Source organism: Miniopterus schreibersii, assembly GCF_964146895.1.
Source record: "Miniopterus schreibersii genome assembly, chromosome: 5".
Lineage (NCBI taxonomy): Eukaryota > Metazoa > Chordata > Mammalia > Chiroptera > Miniopteridae > Miniopterus > Miniopterus schreibersii.
The window spans coordinates 54,574,493-54,601,335 of NC_138106.1; the positions used below are offsets into that span (position 1 = coordinate 54,574,493).

A 26,843-nucleotide genomic window follows, 5' to 3' on the forward strand; every position below is an offset into this window, starting at 1 on the left:
CACCGAGCGCCAGTGAAAGGCAAAGGTAATCTCAAAGCGAACTCCCGCCAGAGCGAGGACCCGCGACGGCTGCCGTTGCCAAGGGTGACTGAGCTAACACGTTCCGCCTGCGCAAAGCCTCCTGGGAGTGGTGGTTCGTCGGCGCCCCACGAGTGCTTTCCAGGCGGGCGGAGGAACTACAATTCCCAGGGAGCTCCCGTAGCGGTCTGAGCAGAGGAGCGGTTGTTTGAGCTTCGGCCAAGGTCCGGGACTGAACCTGGAGAATGCTGCTGGCGCCCCGGGAAGGGTCGTCCTCAAAGAAGAGGACGGGGCGGAATCTCTGGAAACGGTTTACAAGGAAGCCGAGCCCCAAGGTGATCCTTCCCAATCGGGAGTTATGGGGGGCGGAGACCGGCCCCGAAGCCATCAGCGTCCCCGCCGGTGCCTCCTCCCTGTTCCACCGAGAGCGTCCTTACCTGGCCCGCCCCTTCCCCTACCAACCTGGAGCCATCATTGCCCTACGAAGGGGGCCCAGGGACTCGGGGGTGTGGGTACCTGACGTCTTTGGTGGGCAGCATCCTGGAATAACTGTTTCCATCTAACGGTTTTTACACACCGGAGAGGTCTGGTAGTCGCCCGTCGGGTTGAAGAGAACTCACGAACTCTTTCGCCCCCTACTTACTACCACTCCCCCAAGTTTAGAGAGCTTCCCGCACATTTATTTTTATTTTTAATGTTTTGCAAGCCATAGGGAACTGATCTTTATTGGAAGGGGAAGATCTTCACGTTAAGTCCTCAACCTCGTAGCCCTACCCCCCTAGTTTTACCCAAAATATCTAGAATGAACTCGGAAATGCAAGTGGATATTGAATATATCAGTACTTGATTCTAAATTTCTAAATTCAACCATCGTTTAAAAAATAAGCCTTCTTTATATTTATTTCCCCCGTTGATGCGTTAGCATCCCATGGAAAACTGATGACCCCGTTTTAAGCTTGAAACATATGTAAATGACATGTGCAAAGTCAGTCACACGATGTGTGCTTTCCACAGACTACCTTTTTAACAGTCACAAAAATAAATGTTTTAAATGTAGGTGAGAGTACCAAAATGGAGCTGGCTTCTCGGCTTTCCGCTCCAGAGCAGCTTCACCAGCTGTTTTCACGCTTAAGTTACACTTTCGTAAAAATATGATCTATAGACATGTGGCCTTTCTGAGTGCTCTAGGCAATTGTGCTTACAGTTTATTCTAAATATACCAGCTAAATAACGCACTGGATATATTCCACTTGGTGAGTATCTTGTCCCAGATACTGGGGGGTGCAGACTGGGGCATTGGAGAGTTGGAAACAGTCTGCTTCTATTGTAATATACCAGTTCCATATGGAAATAGACCTGATGATGAAAGGTAAAAATTTGGGACAATTTCTTAGGACTCCAAAGGAAGGATTTTTGCTGCTAGTGCTCATTGTTACTGCCTAGAGGATGAAAAGCTAAAATCACAAGAGCTCTTCGAAGTTCAGTTGTGTTTTAATAGAATCAGCTCTTTCTTTGTTGCAGAAACAAAATTATTCAACAGCACAGCTGCATTAATTTGCTCTCTGTAAGGTGCTTTGAAGGTGAAGTGTTATGTAAGGGAAAGAGTATTATACCTTTTCCTCTTCCATGTTTATATATTCCCTATTTATTTAAAAACCCACTTGAATTATTAGCAAAGCAAATACCTCTATTCATTAAGTGACTATTAGAGGGAATTCTGCAAGCTTTTGAACGTTACAGAGAGTGACGAAAGGAGGTGTACTACTTATCTGATTAATATGTGACTGACCTTGGTAGAAATTTATGTGATTTCTACTTCATTTTCTGCGCTGTAAAACTGTAGAAGATTGATTATCTCTCACTGCACACACACACGCGCGCACACGCACACACACCAGTTCTTACTGGACCAAACAATATCCCTGCTCTAGGTAAGATAGGAAACCCTCTTGCTATAGGCTACTACTAAAAAAAAGGGGCCTAAGGAGAAGGGCACACCATTCTCTAAGTAGATTTGCTTCTGTGACACTTGCATAAACCTGTCTAATTAATTAGTGCTTGTTTGGGTTTTTATAAGGAGTATTATACCTAGCATTCCTCTATCTTCGCTCATAACCCAGGAGAGTTTGAAAAAATACTCATGCCTGGTCCCTACCCCAGACCAATTAAATCAGAATCTGGTGGGCTTAGGCAGGAGATAAAAACATTCAGATGATGTCCCAGAGAAGGATCCATGTTTTTCTTCCTACCATCTTCTGTGTTCTTTTGTTGCTGAAGTGTCTAATGAAATGATTTGGGGAAAGAATAAAGGACACTTTCATGTATTTTAGTCAGAAGGATAGATTAAAATGGCAAAGTTGATAATGATATTATGTATTAATATTCTGTATATATTATCTACAGCCTGCTTTTGACCCTGACAATGTGGAACACTGGATTAAGGTAAGGATATTGCACATGAAGATAGAGAATTAAGAGTCAGACATAATCAGATGGAAAAGGAATACACATAGGTCTCCATTTTGCACATATTTTGCTGTTTTTGATCCTTTGTAACTATATATGTTTCCTTATATATAACATAGCTACTAAGTAATAAACTTTGGAAGGTATTTAGGGTTTTTTAATCACCCTGTATTGCTTTAGAACTGTTTTTGAGTTGTCTGTTGCACATGTGTTATATGAAACAAACCAAGGAAAAGTGAACTCTTTCAGAACAGAAGATTTTAGTTTTGTTTTTTCCTTAATGTTCACTATATAGCTGATAACAGAGCTACCATTCAATAAACTAACATAAGGTATAATTTTTTCAATCGAGGAAATGTTTGTTTCACTGAAATATAATTTAAGATCTTCCTCTCATGTCTCTTACATGTTTATTTTGAAAAAAACATGGTAAGGATATAATATTTTAAAACAAGAAAATATAGAGATTATTTCTAATCCTTAGCATCATCTAGTACTTGTCCTGCCAGTCATATGGCTATCCGAGGGAGAGCAGTCAACAGAGGGAAAGTTCAGTGCAAAGGTCCTGAGGTGGGAACATGCTTGGCATAGTTGAGAAAGAATGAACAGGGAGGTCAGTGTGGCTGAAGTCGAGGCAGAGTAGCAGAGGAAGAGGTTGGAGAATTCATTGGGTCTTGATGGTGCAGGGCCTTAAAGCATATTATAAGGATTTAGACTTCTGTTCTGAGTTGAATGAAATAGGGAACCATGGAAGGGTTTGAGGGGAGTACTAACATTATGCCTTTCATTTTGAATGGGTCTCTCTGCCTGCTGTGGTGGGGGCTATTTTGAAAATCTGTCAGGAAATTGTGGTTCCTTGCACCAGGGTAATTGCAGTAGAGGTGACAAGAAGGATGAGATCCTGGATATATTTTGAAAATAGGTTTCCTGATATATTATATGTGTGTATGTTTGGAGAGAAAGAGAAAGAGCAGATTGAAAAAGGTTTTTGAGGAACAGAAAGAATGGAGTTGTCATTAGCCAAGTTATAAGACCGAGAACACAGTCTTGGCATGGAGGAAAGCAGGTTTGTGGGTAGGGAGGAAAACAGGTTTAATTGTAAAACGAGTTCTTTTATACTGTGCAGGTAAGCCAAAGGGCCAAGAGAGTTTGCCCACCTCCGCCAGTCACTCTCCCAACTCCCCAATTTCGCCACTGTTTTACTAGATTCTTACTATTGAGTTAAAATATTCTGAAGACTACAATTCAGTGACTCTGTTCATCCCAATTTTATTGCACCTATAGTTTGCCTATATGGTGGGAGGTTCCTTACAGGGTAGTAATTCGAAGAAGTATAGCTACTCTGCCTCTGGCTCACATTCATATGCAAATTTTAGTAGCATGGAAAACTAATAAAATATATTTTTTATTTTAAAAAGTATTCAAATGTCAGAGTCCCATAACCAGTGCTCTAAACAAAAGGTATCTAAAGCTTAAATAACATTTTGTTCAAATATAAACATCATGAATACCTGTTAAGACTTGGTAAAGTACTGTAATTAGTTTCATGTTTATTGAATGAAATTATTTGGGGTGGATGTTAAGCCTCACAGTTCCTTCAAAAATGGACAAATGAAAGTATTTTAGTAGCTGAATTTTTTATTTATTTATTTATTTTTTTAATATATCTTTATTGATTTCAGAGGGAAGAAAGGAGAGGGAGTGAGAGATAGAAACATCAATGATGAGAGAGTCATTGATCGAGCCCACAACCCGGGCATGTGCCCCGACCGGGAATCGAACCCCGATTGCCTAGATCCTAGGTCAACGCTCAACTGCTGAGCCACGCCCGGCCGGGCAGTAGCTGGATTTTTTAAAAAAGGGGCAGATTCTTCTCGAGGGTTGGAGAGAAATGTTCTAACCCTGAACAAAGTTGTTGTCATCTTAATGAATTTTTTTTTCTGTTATATTAAAGAGAGTGGAGAAAGCCTCAGAATTTGGAGTTTCGAAAGCATTTTCTGTTGGAAATTCAGATTTATCCAGAAGGCTTTGGGGTCAAATGATAGATTTGGAAACATCTGAGCAAATAGAGGATCATGATGAAATCTATGCAGAAGGTAAGAAAATACATTTTTTTTGCTGCAAGGTTAACAGTTCTTTGGAGCACAGCTTATTAAAGCATAGCCTATAATGAATTTCAGAGTACAGAAAGAAAGCTTTTCTTTCTCTTGTCCTTAATTTCTGTTTATTTTTACTGCCCAGAAGTTAATTTACTCTGGAATCAGCTCCAGTATTACAACTAAGGCTGTTTTTAAGGCCCATTTTGTCTTCTGAAATAGACCCGCAGCCAGAGGCAGTTTGGTATAACACGGTGAACTAGTGAGTGTTGGAAGGTATTAGGCCTGTGGCACCAAGGGCAGCTTGCTAATTTGATCTAGTATCATACAGAATTTGACCACTAGTTTATAAATCAACTTTGTTCCTTACAAAGAGAGTCTAAAACTGATCTAACCTCCCTACCTACCCAAAGCATTTATTCTTCTGTAATTTAGTATGTTGCTGATGCCCTGACTCTCCACTGCTTAGGGACTGAGAGATTAGGAGGAGCCAGCAAAGAAGACTGGGAAGGAGAAGCCGGGGAGAGACGAGGAAAGTCAGTACCATGTCCTGGAAGTCAGCTTCCCTCTGGATTATTTATGTCTCCAGTTATTCCATTTACTTCTTTCATTCAACAATATATATTTAAATATTATTCAGTGCCAGTAACTATTTTAGGCACTGGAGGAATAGGTTATGAACAAGGCAGGCAAAGCCTTTGCTTTCATGGAATATACATTCTAGTGTGGGAATAGAGAAAATTCAAAAGAAATTATCAGATAGTGACAAGTCACTCGAGTTTGGACCTGAATGACAAGAAGGAGCCATCTGAGCAGTGACAGGGGATGAGCACCCCAGGCTGAGGGAAAGATGGCATCAAGGGCTAAAGTACAGACAAGCTCGAGGAACTGAAGGATGAGCAGTGTGGCTGGAGCTTCCCAATGGGGATGAGCTAGCAGTGTGCGCTGAAGACATGTCACACGGGGCCTTACAGACCTGGGGAAAGAATTTAGGTCTTATTCTGAGCATGACGAGACATCATTGAAAGGTTTTAAACAGAGGTGTAATAGGACAATTTTTAAAATGTATGGAAAACGGATCCTATGGGAGAAAAAGAGGGAAAAGGGAGACCAGTGGGAGGGAATCGCAGTGGTCTGGGTAGCAGTAATGGTGCTTGGTCTTGGGTGGTTGGTAGTACTGGAGACAGAGAAAGGAGATTGATTCAGAAAGTGGCAAGGTGGGTCTTTCCCATCCTGCTTTCCATTTCACCAGTAGGAATACACAGTATACTTTAGCCTGTTAAGGTTTCTGAGAAGCCCTGCGCTTTAAAAAAAAAAAAAGAGTTTACTTATCCCATTTCCCAAGCTTCCTACACCACGAAACTCTTTTTATCTAGAAATACTGATTACTATCCTGAGAAACTGGTGACGCCGTGAGGCAGCGCTGGTGTGTGGATATAGCGTGGCTTTGAAGGTTTTACCCTTGTCTGTCTGCTCATCAACCATCGATGATACTCCACAAGAACTGGTGTTCTGAGGAGCACCCTTTGAGAAATTCTGCTTTCAAGTAGCCTTCGGTGCGCCTCTTCAATCCAACATGAGCTCCTACAGTTGAACACTCCAAGGGAAGTTCCCATTTGTTCTTTTGGAACACTTCCTACTACAGCAGTCCCCCCTTACTCATGGTTTCACTTTCCGCGGTTCCAGTTACCTGGGGTCAACTGCAGTCCGAAAGTATTAAGTGGAAAATTCCAAAAATAAATCTTAAATTTTAAGTTGCACATCATTTTGAGCAGCATGATGAAATCTCTCGCCTCCTGCTTTGTCAGCGTCAGCCCTTTGTCCAGCTTCCCCGTATTCGCTGCACATCCTGCTACCCTCCCATGAGCCACTTAGTAGCTGTCTCGGTTGTCAGATAGGCTGTCATAGCATCACAGTGCTTGTATTCAAGTAACCTTTATTTTACTTTATAATGGCCCCAAAGTGCAAGAGTATGTGATGCTGACAATTCAGATATGCAAAAGAAGCCGTAAATGCTTCCTTTAAGTGAAAAGGTAAGTGTAGAACACTAAGATATTTTGAGAGAGAACCACATTCACATAACTTACCACAGTATCTTGTTATAACTTTTCTGTCTTATCATTAGTTATTGTTAATCTTTTACTATGCCTAATTTTTTTTTTTTTTTAATATCTTTATTGATTTCAGAGAAAGGAAGGGAGAGGGAGAGAGAGAGATAGAAACATCAATGATGAGAGAGTCGTTGATCGGCTGCAGCCCACAACCCGGGCATGTGCCCTGACCGGGAATCGAACCCTGATCACCTGGATCCTAGGTTGATGCTCAACTGCCGTTGAGCCACGCCCGGCCAGGCACTATGCCTAATTTTAAAATTAAACTTTATTATAAGTATGTATGTATAGGAAAAAACAGTACACATAGGATTTGGTACTATCCACTGTTTCAGGCATCCACGGGGGGTCTTGGAATGTTTTTCCCATTATAAGGGGGTGGGAGACTACTGTAAACCCTTATTTGCCAATGAATGGTGTTTAGTAGATCTGAATTATTCTGTACATAAGTTATTGTACACATAAATATCTGAATTATCGTACACAGGTTACTTAATAAATATCTTCTCCCTTTCCCTGCCTTCCCCTGAAAAACGATAATGTTTGTTGCTAGTATACTTTTTTACACTTAGTTTCTACTACCCTGATTCATTTTTTTCCTGTTTTAAATATACATTCCTGTCTATATTAAGTACCTTTTAGCATCATTTAGTGTATAGAAACACTCCATTCCCTCAGAGTTTTGCGATAATAATGATAATACTGACACAGACATTTTTCTTCTTTGAAACTCGCATACCTACCCATAAGAACTGTTTGATAATGGTGATAATAATGATGAAGATAGCCCGGCCGGCATGGCTCAGTGGTTGAGCGCTGACCTATGAACCAGGAGGTCACCATTTGATTCCCAGTCAGGGCACATGCCTGGGTTGCGGGCTCAATCTCCAGTAGGGGGATGTACAGGAGGCAGCTGATCAATGGCCCTCATCATTGATGTTTCTCTCTTTCTCCCCTCTTTCTCTCCCTGAAATCAATAAAAACATATTTTTAAAAAATAATGATGAAGATAATGCTAATGTAGACATTTTCTCACCTATATGTTTAAGAAGATTTTCTGGATATCACTAAGAATGAAATCCAGATGGAGTTGGCTCCCAGGATATCACACTCAGGTTTTTTCCCTGTCTCAATGACCACTCCTTCCTAGTTTGCTTCCTGGCCTTGCCTTGTCTTCAGCCTCTAAATACTGGAGTTCCTCAGGCTTAGTCCTTGAACCAGTCTCTATCCACTTTCCTCTTTTTGCCACCTCTTCCACTCTACAGCTTTAAGTACCATCTGGGTGCTAACAACATCCACACTTACTTCTTCAGCTTGGACCCCTCCCCTGGAATACAAAGTGGTATAGCCAGTGCCTATCTGACATCCCTATTTGGATGTCTCATAAGCATCTCAAAACTGAACTAAAATCTAAACCTGAACTCCTGATCTTCCCCCCAAACCTGCTGTTCCCTTGGCCTTCCCTGGTTCAGCGAGTGATATCTCCATCCTTGCAATTACTTAGGCCAAAACTCTGTAGATTTCTTTCTCTTGCATCCCATATCCAGTCCAACTGCAAATCATGTCAACTTTATCGCAAAACATTATTGTTTAGCCCGGCCAGCATGGCTCAGCAGTTGAGCATCGACCTGTGATCCAGGAGATCATAGTTCAATTCCTGGTCAGGGCACATGCCCAGGTTATGGGCTCTATCCCCAGTGGGGGGCATGCAAGAGGCATTCAATCAATGACTCATCACTGATGTTACGCCTTTCCTCTCTCTGAAATCACTAAAGATACATATATTTTTTAAAACCATTATTTTTTAAAATATGACCATTTTTAATACCTCCACTCCAGGTCCAGGCCACCATCACCCCTCTCCTAGGTCATTGCATCTGTGTCCCAGTTGGTGTGCCCTGCTTCCTTGTGTGTCCCCCTATAGTCTTTTAACATAGTAGTCAGAGTGATCTCTTTGCTCACAACCCTCCTGTGGCTTCCCATTGCATTCAGAGTAAAAGCCAAAGTACCTAGAATAGTGTCAAGACTCTAAAGAAGGGGTTTGCAACCTCAGCACTATGGACATTTTGGGCCAGATAATTTTTGTTGTGGGTGCTGTCATGTGCACTGTAGGATGTTTAGCAGCATCCCTCGACTCTACCTGCTAAATGCCAATGTCATCTCCCCCAATAGTGACAACCAAAAATGGCTTCAGACATTGCCAGATGTCCACTGGAGCACAATTTCATCCTGATCTTGAACCACTGCCTAAACCTGATCCCCACATTTACCTCTACCACCCCATCTCCTGCTGTTTCCCCCAACCCCCTTCACTTCTCTCCAGCCACACTGTCTCCTTACTATTTCTGCAACACACCAGATACTCGCCTGCCTTAGGGCTTTTGCACTTGATTTCCCTCTGCATGGAATAATATTCTCTTACACAGCCACAAGGCTCACTCCCTCACTTCCTTCTCTTCTTTGCTCAAATATCTTCTCAGTGAGGTCTCCTTTGACTATCCAATTTAAAACTATCAACACCTCTCTTCATTTTTCGTACACCATTTCTCTTTCCCTGCTCTGTTTTTCTGACTTACTTGTTTATGATCTCTCTTCCCCATTTAGAATGGCAGTTTCATGGTGGTAGGTTTTATTTTTCCTGTTTTGCACATGATCAGTGCTCATTTAATATTTATTGAATGAATGAAAACAGTGAATGAAGAAAGGTCTCTAAAGTAATTGGGTGTTTTTGTTTTATTGATAGCTCAGGAGCTGGTCAGTGACTGGTTAGACACCAAACTCAAGCAAGAACTAGCAAGTGATGGGGAAGCTGAAGACACGGTGTCAAGTATCCCTCCTGCGTTAGAAGCCAATGGTCATTTGAAGTATGAAAAGTTTGATGGTAAGAACTGATCTGATTGGTCTAAGCTTTAACATCCAATGAATGTGTGTAAAAAGTCTTTCCAGTTGTTTTGAATAATAAATATGTTTTTTGACTTTCCTGTGTTTTGCTTAGTTTTATAATTGGCTTTAATTTTTCTTGATTCAATTTAAATTATTTATGTATATCCTCAGTAAATTCATGATGTTTTCTAAATTAAAATATTCTATTACTTATAATTCTTATGATTATAGTAGTAAATAATGCTGTTTAGGAGTGCCTCTTCCTATATATTGTTGGATGTCTGTTTACTTTGGAGACTACATTTAAACACTCGTATATCATTTTATATTTACAAAATGCTTCATATACCTTTATAAGGAAAATGATTACTTGTACACAGAGCTAGTGTCAGACAAGTTAAATAGCTAACTTGTGATGATTCAGAGATTTTTCCCCCTGAGCATAATGGTGGGCATAGTGACAGTGGCGGCAGCTCCTCATGCGTTACTCAGACACCCTTGGTGAACTCACTTGGCAGCATTCCCCTTCTTAGGACTCTCCAAAATCCCCAGCGCAGGAATCACAAAGTTGTGAGCTCTTAAAGTTAGAGGAATCCTTCAAGATTACCTGCTCTGATCTATTCTCTTTACCCCCTCAGATGGAGATCCTTCTCCAGTATACCTAACATGGGGTGTATAATCTCTGCCTGAACACCTCCCAGGATAGCCTGCACTCTGGAGAAGCCCATTCCGCTGTTGTGAGGCTGTAATCTTCATAGCATGCTCTCTTAGTTAGGAGAATTAGAATTTTGTCCTCAGTAACTTTTACCCTTTAGTGCCACAGAAAATAATATTGTGTTTCCTCTTTCACTGATGTTTCTCTCTCTCCCTTTCTCTCTTTCTCCCTTCCTCTCTCTCTCAAATCAATAGACATATCCTCGGGTGAAGATTAAAAAAAAAAAGACAGAGATTCAGAGATTGGCAGAGTGAATTAAAAATATGACCTAACTATATGCTGTCTTTAAGAGACACAGTTTAGTTTCAAAGATATGAATAGGTTGCCCTGGCCAGCGTTGCTCAGTGGTTAGAGTGTCGGCCTGCACACCAGAGAGTCTCGGGTTCTATTCCCAGTCAAGGGCACATACCTGGGTTGCAGGTTTGATCCCTGACCTCAGTCAGGGAGCATGCGGGACAGAACCAACCTATGTGTCTTTCTCGAATTGATGTTTCTCTCTCTCTCTTCTCTCTCCCCCTTCTCCCTCCCTTCTACTCTCTCTAAAAAAATCAATGGAAAAAAAGTCCTCACTCCTTGGGTGAGGATTAAAAATATATATGTTAATAGATTGAAAGTAAAAAGATATACTATGTAAACAGTAACCAAAAGAAAGCAAGAACAACTTACTAATGTCAGGAAAAAAGAGACTAAGATAAAAAATACCATCGAGACAAAGGCATTTTATAATAATCAAAGAGTCAATCCATCGAGAAAACATAAGTACAAACATATGTATACTTAACAAAAGAACCCCAAAATATGTGAAGCAAAAGCTTAAAAAATTGAAGGGAGAAAGAGGTAATTCACCAATAACAACTGGAGACTTCAATACCCCATTTTTAATAATGTATGGGACTACATGGTGTACTAAACAGAACATTAACAAGGAAGATGTTCAATATTGTGAGTCATTAGGAAAATGCAAGTTAAAACTACCATGAATTACCACTTACACACCTGTTAAAATGGTTTAAATTAAAAGATTGACCATACTAAGTATTGCTAAGGATGTGAAGGAACTGGAACATTTCTACACTGCTAGTGAGAATGTAAAATCATACGGCCACTTTGGAAAATGGTTTGGCAGTTTTGTAAAAAGTTTCTATTCCCAAGAGAAGAGAAAGTGTATGTTCATACAAAGACTTGTGCACAAATGTTCATAACACTTTATTTGTAATAGCCCAAATCTGGAAATAGCCCAAATATTTATCTACACATGAGTGAATGAATGAATGAATGAACTGTGGTATACCCATACAGTGGAATACTACTTGACAGTAAAAAAGAGATAAACTATTGATGCACCAACATGGATGAATCTCAAAATAATTATGCTGAATAAAAGAAGCCTGACCCAAAAAAAGAGTACATAACATATGATTTAGTTGATACAACATTCTAGAAAATGTAACCTAATCTATAGTGACAGAAAGCAGGTCTGTGGTTGCTTGGGATAGGTCAGAGAACATGGGGAAGAGTGGAAGGAAGAGATTACAAATGAAAATGAGGACCTTTTGGGGAGCTGACAGGTTCATTATCTTGACTGTAGTGATGGTTTATGTATGTGTCAAAACTTATTGAAAAGTTTAAATACTTATTTGTTAATTATAACCACAATTAAGTCATTTTTAAAAAGCAATAGAGTCCTCAAGGATGTTTAGATTAAAGTAATGTCTTTTAAATTTGACAGTGAGGAAATCACTTGAGTAAGGGCAAGTCTTCATGAGTAGAGTTTTTTCCCCTCTTAGTTGTAGTTAATTGCTGAGGACTATACTCACTCAGTTGGCATTATCAGTTACTGTTTATTGAATACTCACAGTATTGTGTTTTTCGAAAATATCTTTTTATTGATTTTAGAGGGAGAGGAAGGGAGAGGGGGAGAGAGAGAGAGAGAGAGAGAGAGAAACATTGATGAGAAAGCAAAACATCAATCAACTGCATCCTGCACCCCCTCTACTGTAAATCAAGCCCTCAACCCAGGCAGGTGCCCTGACCAGGAATCAAACTGGCTACGTTCTGGTGCATGGGATGACGCTTAACCAACTGAGCCACATTGGCCAGGGCCACAGTATTGTATTATTGTACCAGGATTATTTAAATAAATATGAAAATTGTATTAAAATTTTTAAATTAAAAAATATTTTTTTGTCATTGTTCTGTTTTTCCCAGATTTATGTGGCTATTTGGAGGAAGAAGAGGAAAGTACCACTGTTCAAAAATTTATAGACCATCTGCTCCATAAAGATGTGGTGGATTCTGGGATGTTGGAAGATCTTGAAATGAATGGAAAGAAGCAGCAGAAGGATCCTCGCCTTACCATGGAGATAAGACATAAGCAGGTGGGAGGGAAAAACAAAATTAAAACGGATAACAGGAAGCAATCTTTGTATAATATATTTAATAAGCTTAAATAAAGACTGAAGCTTTATTATGAAAAAGGGTGCCATCTGTGGTTTGGTTAGAAAGAATAAAAATAAAATATAAGAACTTCAGAAGAAAAATAATGCTTATAAACTGAGGATAGGAAACTATTTAAGAAAACCTCAAAAAAGGAATAAATGAATTTGACCAACAGAGTGTTGGACTAAACTTTATTAGTTTGGATGTAGTACTTCCTATTATAAATACGTAGATTGGGTTTTGGTTGAATTTGGTTTTTCAATTGAGACATCAATATATTAATATCATGAATATTCTGTTGAATGTTATAGTGATAATTCTTTTCTAGACAACTGAAAAATTCACTCATTTTGTGATTACAATTTGAAAGGGAGGACAGATCTGAATTAAATCTAGTTCAGCTGTTTTGAATTAGAAAGGCATATGGAAACTTTTTTTTCTCCCAAGTGAATAGTAGGTTACAGGAAAAAAATGCATCTCAACACTTTGTAGAGGAGCTTCAGGAAATCAGAATGCCCAGGCCTTTGTGCCACAAGTCCAAAACTACGACTGAACTAGAATTAATGTCTATACATGTGTGCTATCTTTTTATAACTGATTTCTTTTTTTTCTTTTTTTTTTTTAACATATCTTTATGGATTTCAGAGAGAGGAAAAGGGGGAGAGAGATAGAAACATCAATGATTGAGGGAGTCATAGCCCGCATCCCGGGCATGTGCCCTGACTGGGAATCGAACCCCAATCTCCTGGATCCTAGGTCAATGCTCAACCACTGAGCCACGCCTGGCCAGGCAATAACATTTCTGATAACATGTGCCTATCAGTACTGGGATGTTAGAAAAACTGGGTAGAAGTATGTCCTGGTTTAGATTTATGATAAAAAGGAGGAAAGAAGTTCAATAAGAGACAGCCATTATCTAGAAGTCATAACTGGGGTAAGCTAGGGGCAGAGTTAAGTGAAGAAGGAAGGAAAGGACCACTCCTTAATTCATAGCTAGTCAAGCCTCTAAAGAATTAATAAATTTTAAGAAAGTATTGTGCTTATTCAGAAATACCTGTGAAGTTCATGGTTTTGATTTCCAAATATGATCCAGAATCATCAATATGTTTAAATCATGATAGAAATGAATAAAGGGTTGTGGTGTTCCTAAACAATACAGATGATCCTTGACTTATGATGGGGTTACATCTCAATAAACCCATCTTAAGTTGAAAATATCATGAGTCAATGCATTTAATACATCTGAGTTATCGCCTAGCCAACCTTAAACATGCTCAGGACACTTACAGTAGCCTACAGGTGAGCAAAATCATCTCACTGCCACTTTCCAGCATCACAATAAAGTGTCATACCACATATCAGTAGCCCAGAAAAAGGTCAAAATTCAGAATTTGAAGTGTGGTTTCTACTGAACACGTATTGTTTTTGCACCATTCTAAAGTTGAAAAATTGCAAATAGAACCATTATAAGTTGGGGACCATCTGTAAGTCACTGTTCTATCCTTCACAATGTAGCCTCCCCAAAATATTTGTTTTAAAATTATAATTAGTATGCAGACATGGCCTAAATAAATAGCAGTAATGTATATTTTGGGAAATCTTATGGGTGGGAAATCATTACTATATAAGAATCCAGAACTTGGCAGCTGACCCATTAGATTTTGGTGCAGATTATTCCCTATTTGTTTGAGAGTCGTCTTACCCAACTTCATTTAAAATTTCATATTGGCCCTTACCCAGTAAACAAATGAATTCCCTCCATTTTTCTGATAAACGATGGGGTTCTGGAGCAGAATGGGTATATTCTGAACTTCAAAATGTATTCTATGGTTTTGCAAATCCCTTACTACTTGAAAGACTGCATTTGTCCTCGTATTTTCCTTTAAGGTAAAAGAAAATCGTTTAAGACGGGAGAAAGAACTGGAGCGCCAGAGAATTGAAAAGACCCTGAAAAAGTCAGCCTTCTTAGAGGCTCAGTGTCTGGTGCAAGAAGAGAAGAGAAGGAAGGCTCTAGAGGCCAAGAAAGAGGAAGAGGAGATTCAGAGGGAGATGGTGAAGCTGCGGAGGGAGATAATTGAGCGCAGGCGCACTGTGGAAGAGGCATGGAAAATGTAAGCCAGCTGTGATGAGCAGTATAGAGGTTTTTTTGTTTAAGCAGTCATTTTGGAAGTACTCTAAAGTTTTTTTTAAATGCACAAACATTAAAATTACAAAACACAACAGAGAAATGACCCACTATTCCACCATCTTAACAAGTTAACTATTTTCACTTTTCCATGAATATTCCTGGTGTTGGTCCCATTACATATTTAATTGCAACTATAAAGTACATTTAATGTGTTACTCTTTTTTGTTCCACTTATTTATGCATTCATTGGTTGATTGTTGTATGTGCCCTGACTGGGGGTTGAACCCACAACCTTGGCATATCGGGACAACACTCTAACCAACTGAGCTTCCCAGCCAGGGCCTTAATTTGTTATTCTGGTTGTTGTAATTATCACATTAACTAGAGTCCATTGAGTTCTTATACCATAATTTATGTAATGATCTCCTCTCCTTAGACTGATAAGCATTACAGCTATTTCAGGTTTTTTCACCAATAGTACACTGAGCATCCTTAAGCATAGAACTTTTTTATTCTTTTGAATTACATTCTTAGGAGTGTAATTACTGAGTTAAATGGTACAGGCCTTTTTATGACTCTTGAAACATTGCCAAATTGTTTTCCAAATGGGTTGGACTTATTTATACTATTACTGGCAGTGGGCCAGTTACACGCTTTTCTCACATTGAGGAGTAGCATCATTTTCAATATATTTTGCACTTTGTGTAGGTTTTATATTGGTTAGTTTGCATCAATTAGGTTACCTGAACATTTTTAAGGTTTAACATGTTTCCCTGTGCATGTTCTCTAATTATGCCAAGTCCGTTGTGAATTGCATCAGTGTTTCATCTTCTGATGGTCATATGGAGAGTCACCATTGCCCTGCTGCCACTGATAAAGAAAAAGAATATCTGACATAAGAGGAAAATCAAAACAGTTCTCATAGGATGTAGTGCTGTTATGTATCCTCATGAAAAAAATTAGTTTCATAAGTGAAATAACTGATGTATTTATTCAGAGAAACAGCATTGATGCATGCACTGCAAAAGCCTTGGAACACCGTGCCTGAAGTGACTGAACACTCAAACTGAGAGGCCAGCAAGACCTATTAGATAATCCCTTCCACCCGCATCAGCCCACACAGCCTTCCCCCTGTGTTCTTGATTGCTCTCATTCTACCCAATTTGAAACAGCTCGGCAGTGGACTTGTGCTTTGCTTTCAAGTGCCAGCCTCAGCCTCCTCCAGAAGCCATTCCTTTTAGAGAGCAATCACCAGTGTTTCAGGGAGTTCTTGCTGAGGTCAACCTTGCTTTTCAGATTGCTCTTAAGCCCTGAAAAATCTAGGCTGACCTAAAATAAATTGTGAAGCGAGTAACATTTGATGGTAGCAGGAAGCTCTGCTTCAGTGGGCACTCAGCAGATGCTCACTGACCAGTCACTTCTTTTAAAAGTTAAAATCCTATCCCTGGTTCCAGTGAGACAGAGATTGTGATATACTTATAGGTGGATGAACTGATTTAAACATTCCAGAAACCAATTTGGCAATAAACAAGAGCCATAAAAATGTTACTATCATGACCTGGGAATTTCCAGTTCTAGGAAAACTGCCTTAAGAAAATGATCAGATATCCAGACAAAGATTTATGCACAAAGATAATTAAAGTAATATTATTTATGATAACAGACATTAATATAGTGGAGAAATTATTAAACAATGGTTCCACAGTAAAACAGCACTGACATGTTATCAAGTGGTTTTTTTCTAGGTGGAAGTATAGATGGCTTTTATGCCTCTCCAGTTTTTCACAATGAGCAGATGATACTTACACAACAGATACTTATTTTAAAAATCAGATCCATGGCATTAGAACTGTATTTCTTTAAATGCCCACTGTGACTTGCCTGTAACCATCTGATATAATGTCGTAGTGACACTGTTAAGTTTGGAAAAATTCAGTAAAATTGTATTGTTGGTAGGGCTTTTAAACTTATTTGTAAGCTATACTAAATCTGCTTCATTGTACAGTTTCAAAGCATCTTCTCCTAGGAGATGTATTAATTACTAAAGGAAAAATAGCAACTTTGTACTGGAGGAGCCACTGTAACCAATAAGATAGTAATAAGATATAACATTGTGTGCCCCCTTGTATGAGACAAGAGCCATAAAAATGAAAGAATTAATGAGAAAATGTCTGCAGACTATTCAGACATCCTGGTCTCAGTCTGAGTTTCCACAAACGTAAAGTGAAGCTGAGAAAGACTAGCTGACTTGCCTGAGTTTTCACAGCTGGTTTGTGGCCAAAGCCCATGAATCCTGATTTGACTCGGTGTTATGTTTACTACATCATTACTAGAATATATACACTATACACATACCTGTGTAGTTTAATATACTCCAATAAGAAAGCAGTGGCTATGAGCTTGCGTGAATGTAAGAGGGGCGATCTGGGCAAGAAAGAATAGATAAGTGGGGGAGAAAGGGGATGACCAGAAAGATGAACAACGAAGTTCCTAACAGACTCTTGTTACTTGCCTGAGGGCCTTTTCCTTATTGTATTAAGTTCTATATTTTCTCTTTTTAGCTCTTCAGAATTAATATAAATTCCATTTTTCCTTACTGAGTAACACCTGATTCTTTCATTATCTTTCTCCCTAGAAACCTTGTAAAAGCCTTATTGTAAAAATCTCATTCCTTTCTTACCCGAGGGTCCTTTTTTGTGCCTCCCTTATAAGAAGAGAGAGAATGTCTATGTTAGAGAATGCCTAGTAGTTGTTAAGTCTCAAATTTTGATCAAAGTATCACTCAATATTAAACTCAATAAAAATGCTAAAATGTCTATAGAGCTTTCTACTTTTCAGAGTACTTATAACGACTTTATTTTATCTATGTTTTATTTTTAAAAGGAATAAACTAAGACAAAAGAAAAAATCACTCTACTATGTGGCTTTAAAGCCAGATCTAAAAAATCTTTGTCTTCTGATGGAAAATTCAGTATTCATTGCACTATGGTCTGTTGTGATTACTCAACATTAAGTCTATTCATGTATGTATTTTTAAATTGTTATAAATAGAGAGAAGAGAAAGCAAGAAGAAAGTTCTCCAAAACATCCAGAGAAAGGCATGTTTCACAGTGTTCATATTCTCCGGGAGGAAGAAAAAGTGGAGAAAGAAAGAAAAAAGAAACTGAAAGAGTTATTAATCCAAACGTACAAGGAAAATCACCAGGTGGGGACTGTAATGTTTCTTTATTCAGCATTCTGTAGCATAAATGATGAAGGGCTTCATGAGAGATGGGACAAAGTAACACTAAGCCCAACTGAGCAACTTTTTTTAAAAGCTAGACATACTTGATGGTGGCGTTTTGGACTGATGGTCAAGAAGTCATAATTATTCAGATATAAAACAGCAAGAGTTTGGTCAGAGTTTTGGCTTTAGGAACAAAGAGGGAAGTGTAGGATGAAATGTTAAGAATTGAGATTAACATTTTGAGAAAGATTAGCAAAGACTCTTAGATGCTGCGTCCTTCATGAGACTGACGGAGTTAGTGTGTCTTCCTGCAGTAAGAGTCTAGATTTCTGAGAGAAAGTAGGAAGAGAATGAACTCAGGAGCCACCTTAAGAAGGCATAAGGAAAAAGGGCCATGCTATATTACCCAGCCAGTGAGAGATGAATAAAACATGTGTTCCCAAGAAGATTAACTTTTAAATGTTATTGAAGTCCACTGTACAGGAAGAAATCATGTATGTTTTAGATAGAAGTGCTGGGTATGAATTTTAGACACAGAAGAGTTTTACAAATGTAGTACCCTACTAAAACAAATTACCCAATTTAAACAGACCAGCCAGTGTATATAAAAATGAGAGATTATGAATTAATTATCTATTTTGTCACAGATTCTGCTTGATTTGAACCTATACTTTATTGTTTTTAAGTTTTTATTTTGAAATTATTTTAGACATACAGAATAGTTTCAAAAATAGTACACAGAGTTCCTGAATACTATTTCCCCAGCTTCCCCCAGTATTAATATCTTACATTAATATAGTATAATTATCAAAACCAGGACATTAACATTCGTACAATACCATTAAATACCATTAACTAAACTATAGCTTTTATTAGACTGTCACCAGTTTTCCCACTAAGGTCCTTTTTCTGTTCCAGGACTCAATCCATAATTTTGTGTTGCATTTAGCTATTATGTCTCCTTAGTCTCTTCCCAGTTCCTGTCTTTCCTTGTCTTTCATGATCTTGACAGTTTTGAAGAGTACTAGTCAGGCATTTAGCAGAATGTTTCTCAATTTGAGTTTTCTGATGTTTTCTTCTGCTTAGATTGAGATTATGCATTTTTGGTAAGAATACTACAAGAAGCGACATTGTACTCTTTTCAGTACATCTTATCAGGGGTAGATAACGTTAATATGTCTTATTACTGTTGATGTTAACCTTGATCACTTAAGATTGTGTCTGATGGGTTTCCCCACTGTAAAGTTACTATTTTCCCTTTGTAACTCATAAATGTCTTAGAGGAAATATTGTGAAACTATGCAACTAGCATGCTTATCCTTAAACTTTCACCTATTAATTTTAACATTCATTGGTGGATCTTGTCTGTAACAATTATATAATGTGGTATTTGTCTAAAGATAATTTTGTATTTCCCTCATTTCTTCTCCATTTGTTAATTGAAATTCTCCTAGAAGGAAAAACTGTCCCTTCTCCCCAGGTATTTATGTATTCATTTATTCAATTATTTATTTGCATCACTTTAGGCTCATGGATATTTATTTTATTCTGTGGGTTACACTCTAATATTTTTGTTGTTTACTTTGTTACTCAGCTTGTTCTAACTTTGGCATTAGAAAATATTTCAGGTGGACTCTCTTGCCCTTTCAAAATGCTTCCATACTTTTTTGGGCACTTCCTTTCTTTCTGTTGCCACAAGGTGTTTCAGGCTCATCTTGTATTTTCCCTCCCCTAACCCTGGAATCAACCACTTCTACATGGAATCCTGGGTTGTTGTTTTTTGGAGAATAATATTTAGAAGCTAAGATCTTGGGACTAGGTGTGTTCATTGCTTCTGGACTGGCATTGTTTCTGGGCCCTCTCAGCAGACAGAGTTGGAAAATATATGTATGTATACTAACCCACACATGCACACACATTACATTTACTTCTGTGTCTGCCTGTGACTATGCATATTAAAATCTGTGAGTTCACACTGATACCTCTGATTCCAGTGCAGCAACACAGGGGTCATGCTATCCCTCCCCCTTCCTTATTTGTAACTTATTTCTGTATCTATATATTAAAATGGTAATCAGTTCATAATGATAACTTCAACCCTAACCCAGCACCACAAGTTTCAGTAGCCTTTCCTTCTTGCTTGTCTAGAACTTCTTTCTCTGACAGTGAGAAACCTGAAGCTTATTATCCAAAATATATTTACGTACTTGTTTAATCTTAATATATTATAAAGCAGTTTCAGAATTCCTAATGCCGCGGTCCAGCCGCAGCGGGAGTCGGGTGCTGAAGGTGGGCAAGGCGTCGGCGCTGGGAGACAGCAGACTACACGACTCGGAGGTGGTGTGACACTGTTCCACTTTATTGAGAATCAACATAATCTTTTATACTTTCTTTTTTGGCTACGATTACATTTTTTCAGTTAGCAAGCAAGAAATATTATTCACAGGTTAAACAATACAAGTTTCGATTTCATCAGAATGGAACAATTTTGACTTTTATTTTTTAGAATAGAGGAGAAAGGAAAAATCAGTGACCTATAGAGTGATAGATGTGGCTTTGTTTGCAGCAGTAATATATTAGTTTGTGAGACAGAAATTTTATATAATATTTGCCTGTGGTTACTACTTCTTATGGTTATATTTTAACTATGGACCTATTCATAAGCTATTATATTCTTCTTGCCATTTTCTTCTAAGAAAAGAGTGCCTTTTGCCATAGCTATTGATTAACTGCTTAAGAATGCTTTTCTTTTGTTTCTTTGGAAGCGAGCACCAGCGTGGCCGCTGCCTTGCCAAGCGTTTCATGAAGGGCAGGTTCATACTGAACATGCCTCCCGTTTACATTAACTGTTTTGATACTGTTCTCATTGTAAGCACCTGTATAAAGCTGAGGAGGGTCTGGTAGCCTTTTCATACTGTTAGCCCCTTTTAGGGGGATGCCATAATCTGCCATTTATTCTATATGCTACCCAGGGTGGTCCTTGTACAGTAGGCAAGGGGCGATGGCCTTTTTCCTGTCCTCAGCTAATCCTGCAACCATAGGCGGGGGCACTTGAGGCTAGGCGGCTGCGTGAGCTCAGCTTTCTCTAGTTCCTCCATAAATTCCTTATTGGGGGCGCCAGGGGGGATTTTCCTAGCTTCTTCTAATAACAATTTGTTAAAGCATCCGGCACATATGATAGTGACTGGACTTGGGGAAATCAGGATTTCTTCAGAAGTGAGAACATTGTTTACCATTCCCAGGTTAGTTATTGATTTTACAACCCAAAATCTCCCTCCAAGGAGGAGAAGGGATATTCCCATTAAGCCAGTTACTCCCACCCACACGCCACGTCCTCTCCTCAGAAGACGCCTTCCTTGAAGCTTCCTCTCCACGTCCGGATCTTGTCAGACGACATGGTTGGGAGAGGACGCGGCATCCTAACCCTTACAGTTATGGAAACAGATTTACTGACAATTAGAGTAAATATTATATTAGAGTATAATATTTATATAGTTATTTTTGTTTTTAGGCTTATTAGCCAAGATATTGTTTTCCAAAGTTACTTAGGTTAGTTCTTGTCTCCTTCCCCTTCGTTGTGATTATTGTTAGGGAACCTCTAATTTAGATTTCCCCAGTGTGTATGGGCGGACATGAGACATGGGAAAAATCTCCCTGCTATACTTGTCAGGCTTTTACATCGACTTGGCTGGACACAGGATGGTCCTGTGGTAAATGCCACCTGATAGCAGGCCCTCTGGGCTCATTCTCTTAGTCTCAGTCCACATTCCTACCCTGGTTCTAAAGGAGCCCGAAGCTGCCCTTGGGTAATGAAACTTGGATACTCAGCAGCCTAAATATGGCCACAAGCTAAAAGGGCGGAAGATGCCTAGCGGCCTTGCAGCAAGCGGCTAAGGGACGGGAAGCTCCTGTCAGCACCCTCAGAATGGGTCACTGGCACAGACCCAGAAGCTGGCTCTACAGAGTGTTCGCAGGAAGACTTTAAAGAATCTGTTTCTAAGAGTTGCTTTAGTTCGCGTTCCTTTAATTCCTGTACTTTTTGTGCTTTGACTCTGGATTGTATTTGCTCCCCAAACAACCTCTTCACATCACATTTGGAGCACATTATTTAATAGAAGACTTTCTGAGAGAAACAGAGCAGGCTCTCATTAAAACACAAGTTCAGGTGCCGCACTATTCACACATCTTTCCCACATACTTCATTTCTAGGTCTCTCTGTTTTATCAAAAAATCTATTTTTTATAGAAATTTTCTACTTCTAGCCTAGCCTGTTTTTTCTTTGATGTTGCAGTGAAATCTCTTGGGGAGACTCGGCAATCCACATGGTATTGCTAATTAGCAGAACCAACAAGGGATTAACTGCGAGGTTCTTACACCATTTGGAAACAGCCTTAGATTTGCGCCACGCTCTGAAATACACTCACGTTTTCTTCATTAGCTAAGAAGGCCTATGCTTTTTCCTGCCTGTGAAAGTTGGCAAGAACACTAACCCAAATCTTTATTCTATGAGGCAACTAAATTTGCTTATTTGGTTGGGTTTTTCCGTTAGAGAGTAAGTAATGACGACCCAAAGGAGTCATTGTTAATGTTACATTTGTGGCATTGTACCTTCCAAAAGGCCACCCCAAACTAAACCAAGAGAACGTGAATATATATGGAAAAGAAGCCTGGATTTTCTTATCAACAAGGTGGTGGAAACTGTAGTTAAGTACCTCATTTATATAGCATTACTCCTTCCCAAAGATCTTAGTTTTATTAGGACTGCCCACACACTACTGAAGCAAAACCATTTCTAAACTGAAACATAGCAACCATCCTCTCAGCAGCATTGTCTGTTTGGGAAAAGAAATGAAGGAAAAGCCTCTTTGCAAATAAAACTGTGGGAAAGAGAAATGTCAGGCACACATGAAGAATATTGGGATTCCTGTAACTCTGTCCTCTAAGTTTATTGCCGAGGACCACCCGTGGTGTCCATGTTAGGGTTTGAAGCATTATCAATGTTACTTCATATTGCCCAGCCTCTGGGCAATTTCCAGGTAAAATTTCAGGATTGGTAAGGAGGTTGTTTGTTTTGTTTTTATACTCTTCTTTACCCCCATCCTACAAGTAACCCAGGTTTCTTATTTTTACAGAAGGGACAGTGAGGGCTAATTTACCAAAACATTGTGCTGGTGTTTTGCTTTTCAAACATAAAGCCTTTTTTGATTGCATGCGTTCATGCATGTATATAAGATTTTTTTCGTTTGAAAAAACTAAATTCTGCTTTTAAAAAATTTAAAGAGAACCTTTGGCATAAATAAAGTCCATCCTCTAAACTTGTACAGAGTAGAATATCTTTTCCCCTAAACACTAGACATTTCAGGTGAATATATTTACATGGATCTTGAGAACAATATGGGTGAAGAACAAATGATATCACAATATTGTCTTACTGTCAGACTACCCTAGAGGTGGATCGAGCATTTGTCTAATATATTCTGAGGGAAGCTGTACTTTTGGTATTGTGTGGCTGGGGGTAGAGGAGAGTGGGCGGGGAGTGGGGATTCACAGAAAGGGGGGAGAAGGTCTAGAAGGGGAAGAAAGGAAAGGTGATGGGGAGCAGTAGGTCTGCCTTCCCCCTTAAAAATACAAGGTCATGAAAACTGGTCCAGGCTATGCTGGAAAGGAGCCCTATCTTGATGACTAGTCAGGCTCTGGCTGTGTTATGGTCATTCTTCTTTAAAGGATCCCAGAGAGATTTACTGGTTAAGAATTTACTTAACTGTATGGCAAGACTAAGCAATTCCTCTCTGAAATTCTTCTTCTAGAATGAAGCAGAATTAGCTCATTACGGCAGTCTTATTGATTGAAGCTTCTAAACAAAATTAAGAAGAATTTATAAAATGTCCTTATGTTAGCAATACATATTGATGCTTTTATGGGTGAAATGATATAATGTCTGATGTCTGGGATTTATTTTTAAATACTCCAGAAAAAAAAAAAAAGGTAGGTGGAGGAGAGGTGAATCAAGGTTAGCAAAACGTTGATAATTCTTTTTTTTTTAATTTATTAAATTATTGGGATGACATTGGTTAATAGGATGATAATTCTTGAAGCTGAGTGAGGGGTTAATTCTTCTGTTCTACTTTTGGATGTGTTTGTTAAATTTTTGTAATTAGCATGTTTTTAAGTTTAAAAAAGAAAGGAGATAAATTTAAATGTAGAAGTAAAATGAACATCACATCTTCCAGGATATAACAAAAGTAGTCTATAGCCAATAGACATAGGTAGCATTTCACACAGCAATGATTGTCAAAGTTTAGGCCTCTAGTCTTTTCCATGGAACTCAACAGCATGTCAAGTCTTGGCACTGTGTGCTGGGAACGTAATGTCTTTTCCCTAATGTGATTAGTTATCAGAGCATACGTATATGGTTGGGGGTAGAGGGCACAGTGTTTTCTTTTGAAAATTATAAAAATCAGGAGTAGGATGGTTCACAAGGTACCACTTTTCAGTGCTGCTCCTTCCCTGGAGCATTTATTTTGCCAGTATAACGGTTCTCCCCTCCCCCACTCCAGACACTTCACATGGTCTGGGGGTCTTTCACCCAGCTACAGTAGTCTCCAAAAGGAAAAGAAGTTGAGGATTGCTTCCTTATGCAGTGATAGGGTGTCTCTTCCTTTTGGCCTGGGAGCAACAAGGAGTCAGTCAGGGCCCTGGGGAGAGGGTAGCTTGGTTCCTAACATTGGAGCCCGGGCCACCTCCCCTAGACCACTGGTTGCTCCGCACTTAGCTCCAGTTGGCAGAAATAGATTGTAAACTTGTTGACATTTTTGTCCTCTTTACAGTTCATTGTTTATTTTTCCGTGGCAGAGAATTTTGATGCAATTATCACTGAGCTTTCTGACAAAAGGGAACTAGCTAAGGAATTTTGATGAGTTACCCACTTCATTAATCAGAACAAGCATCTCTAGTGACAGGGTTAAAATTACAATGAAGATTAGGTAGCAAATTGCTGTTCCGCCTAACGTCAGTCATCCCGGTGACAGCGGTATGATTACACTTCAGGGGAGAGCTTTCTTGCCAACACAACGAGGGCAACTCCAGTGCAGGTAATAAATTTGGCAGGGCGAACTGTCATTTCTTCTCTTGAGCAGAATCCTTAATGACTAAATAAATGATGTCTTGTTGGAGATTTTGAGAAGAGAAAAGCATTTCACTTAAGAAGTTTCCAAATTTCATTTTGTAGTGTTTTATTTTCAAAATTATTATAGATATGTACTTAGAAACAGTCCTTCCCACAGGGGTTTTCAGTATTTTATTGACCTATATCAAGCCTTAATTATCACCCCAACTGTAAAGAGATGTGGAAGTTAGTAAAAGAATACATGACTATACAGAGGTGGGCAAAAGTAGTTTTACAGTTTTAAGTATGTAAAGCATGGAGTTTATTCTTATATTATTATTTATTTATTAATTGTATTATTATTATTAATCTACTTTTGCCCACCCCCTGTATTTGACATTCTATCAGAAATAAAAGCATGGTGCAGAAATAACTGAACTAGGTAAGAAATGGAGAGAGGTCAGACTAGTTGTCTGGCTAATTAAAACATTAAGTTCTAGCTTAAACAGAATGTATTCCTCTTCCAACCCAGTCGTGTTTTAAATACTAGTACTGTTTCAGATTGCTAAGAGATAAAGCACTACTATGGTTCCAGCAAGTAGAACTGAAAAGGAGAAACAGGCCTAGGAGCAGCAGGAACTCAGCTGGGCAATAGAAAGGACATAGATCATGACTGTGGACGTGTGCCCTTCTCGCCCCTTCTAAATCCATCAGAGTGCTTGCGTCTCCCAGAGAAGATGGAGACTATTTTCCTCTCCCAAATATGTTCCTCTAAGCACAGTTATGGGATTCCTATTTGCCTGAATAATGCTTGCTGTGAATCAATAACTAAGCAGCTATTCTTAATTCATACTTTTATTTTTTTATTAAAATTTTAATGGGATTGCTTTTTTGAGTAGGCAGGAAAAAACCAATAGCAAGCTGATTTTAAGAAAGCTACCATTTGTGACAACATGGATGGATCTTGAGAATATCATGCTAAGCGAAATAAGTCAGACAGAAAAAGTTAGGAACCATATGATTTCACTCATATGTGGAATATAAAACCGAAAGCAAACAAAAACTCACACAGACAACAGTGTTGGTTACCAGCAGGAAGGGGGTGGGAGGTAGTAAAGGGTAAAGGGGGTCAAATACATGGTGACAGAAGATTTGACTTTGGGTGGTGGGCACACAATGCAGTTGTACACTTTGAAACCTATATAATCTTATTAACCAATGTCACCCAAATGAAATTAATTTTAGAAAAAGAGAGGCAACATTAGCCCTAGGGGGAAAAAAGAAAGCAATTGCCAAATGGGTCTGTCACTTTGCAGGTGTTAACTTCTATGTAGTGAAAGTGAATGATAGATCTTTAAAACTGATCATTTTGCTCTCAAAGTTTAAACTTAAGTATTTATAAGTAAATTGATGGTAGAATTTATAAACTCAAATTTTGCCCTTAAATTCAGATATGTTCTAGCAGTGCTTTTCTAGACATAGTAAATTATATATCAATTATTTCTCTTTCATTAGTAAAAAAAAAAAGCAAAGAATTTGCCTTCCTTTTGAGGAGAGATTTTTTGCCTAAGAGATTAGGGTCGTCAGGATGCCAGAATGTTTCAGTTTTAGCCTTGGGTGTACCACTAACTTTTTACTTTGTGACTTTAGTCATTG

General features: G+C 38.8%; 1 protein-coding gene across 4 annotated transcripts in view; it reads left to right on the top strand.

Annotated features, from left to right (window-relative positions):
* Positions 1-187: 187 nt before the first annotated feature.
* The window catches only part of CCDC191 (coiled-coil domain containing 191), a 67,498-nt gene continuing 40,842 nt past the window's right edge, over positions 188-26,843 (top strand). For all 4 annotated transcript variants that reach the window (XM_081138734.1, XM_081138735.1, XM_081138737.1 and 1 more), the window contains exons 1-7: positions 188-353; positions 2,422-2,460; positions 4,439-4,580; positions 9,435-9,572; positions 12,498-12,667; positions 14,616-14,839; positions 17,908-18,061. In XM_081138734.1, coding sequence (XP_080994860.1) covers positions 264-353; positions 2,422-2,460; positions 4,439-4,580; positions 9,435-9,572; positions 12,498-12,667; positions 14,616-14,839; positions 17,908-18,061 — 957 coding nt within the window. In that variant the 5' untranslated portion in view covers positions 188-263. The remainder of the gene's footprint in view (positions 354-2,421; positions 2,461-4,438; positions 4,581-9,434; positions 9,573-12,497; positions 12,668-14,615; positions 14,840-17,907; positions 18,062-26,843) is intronic.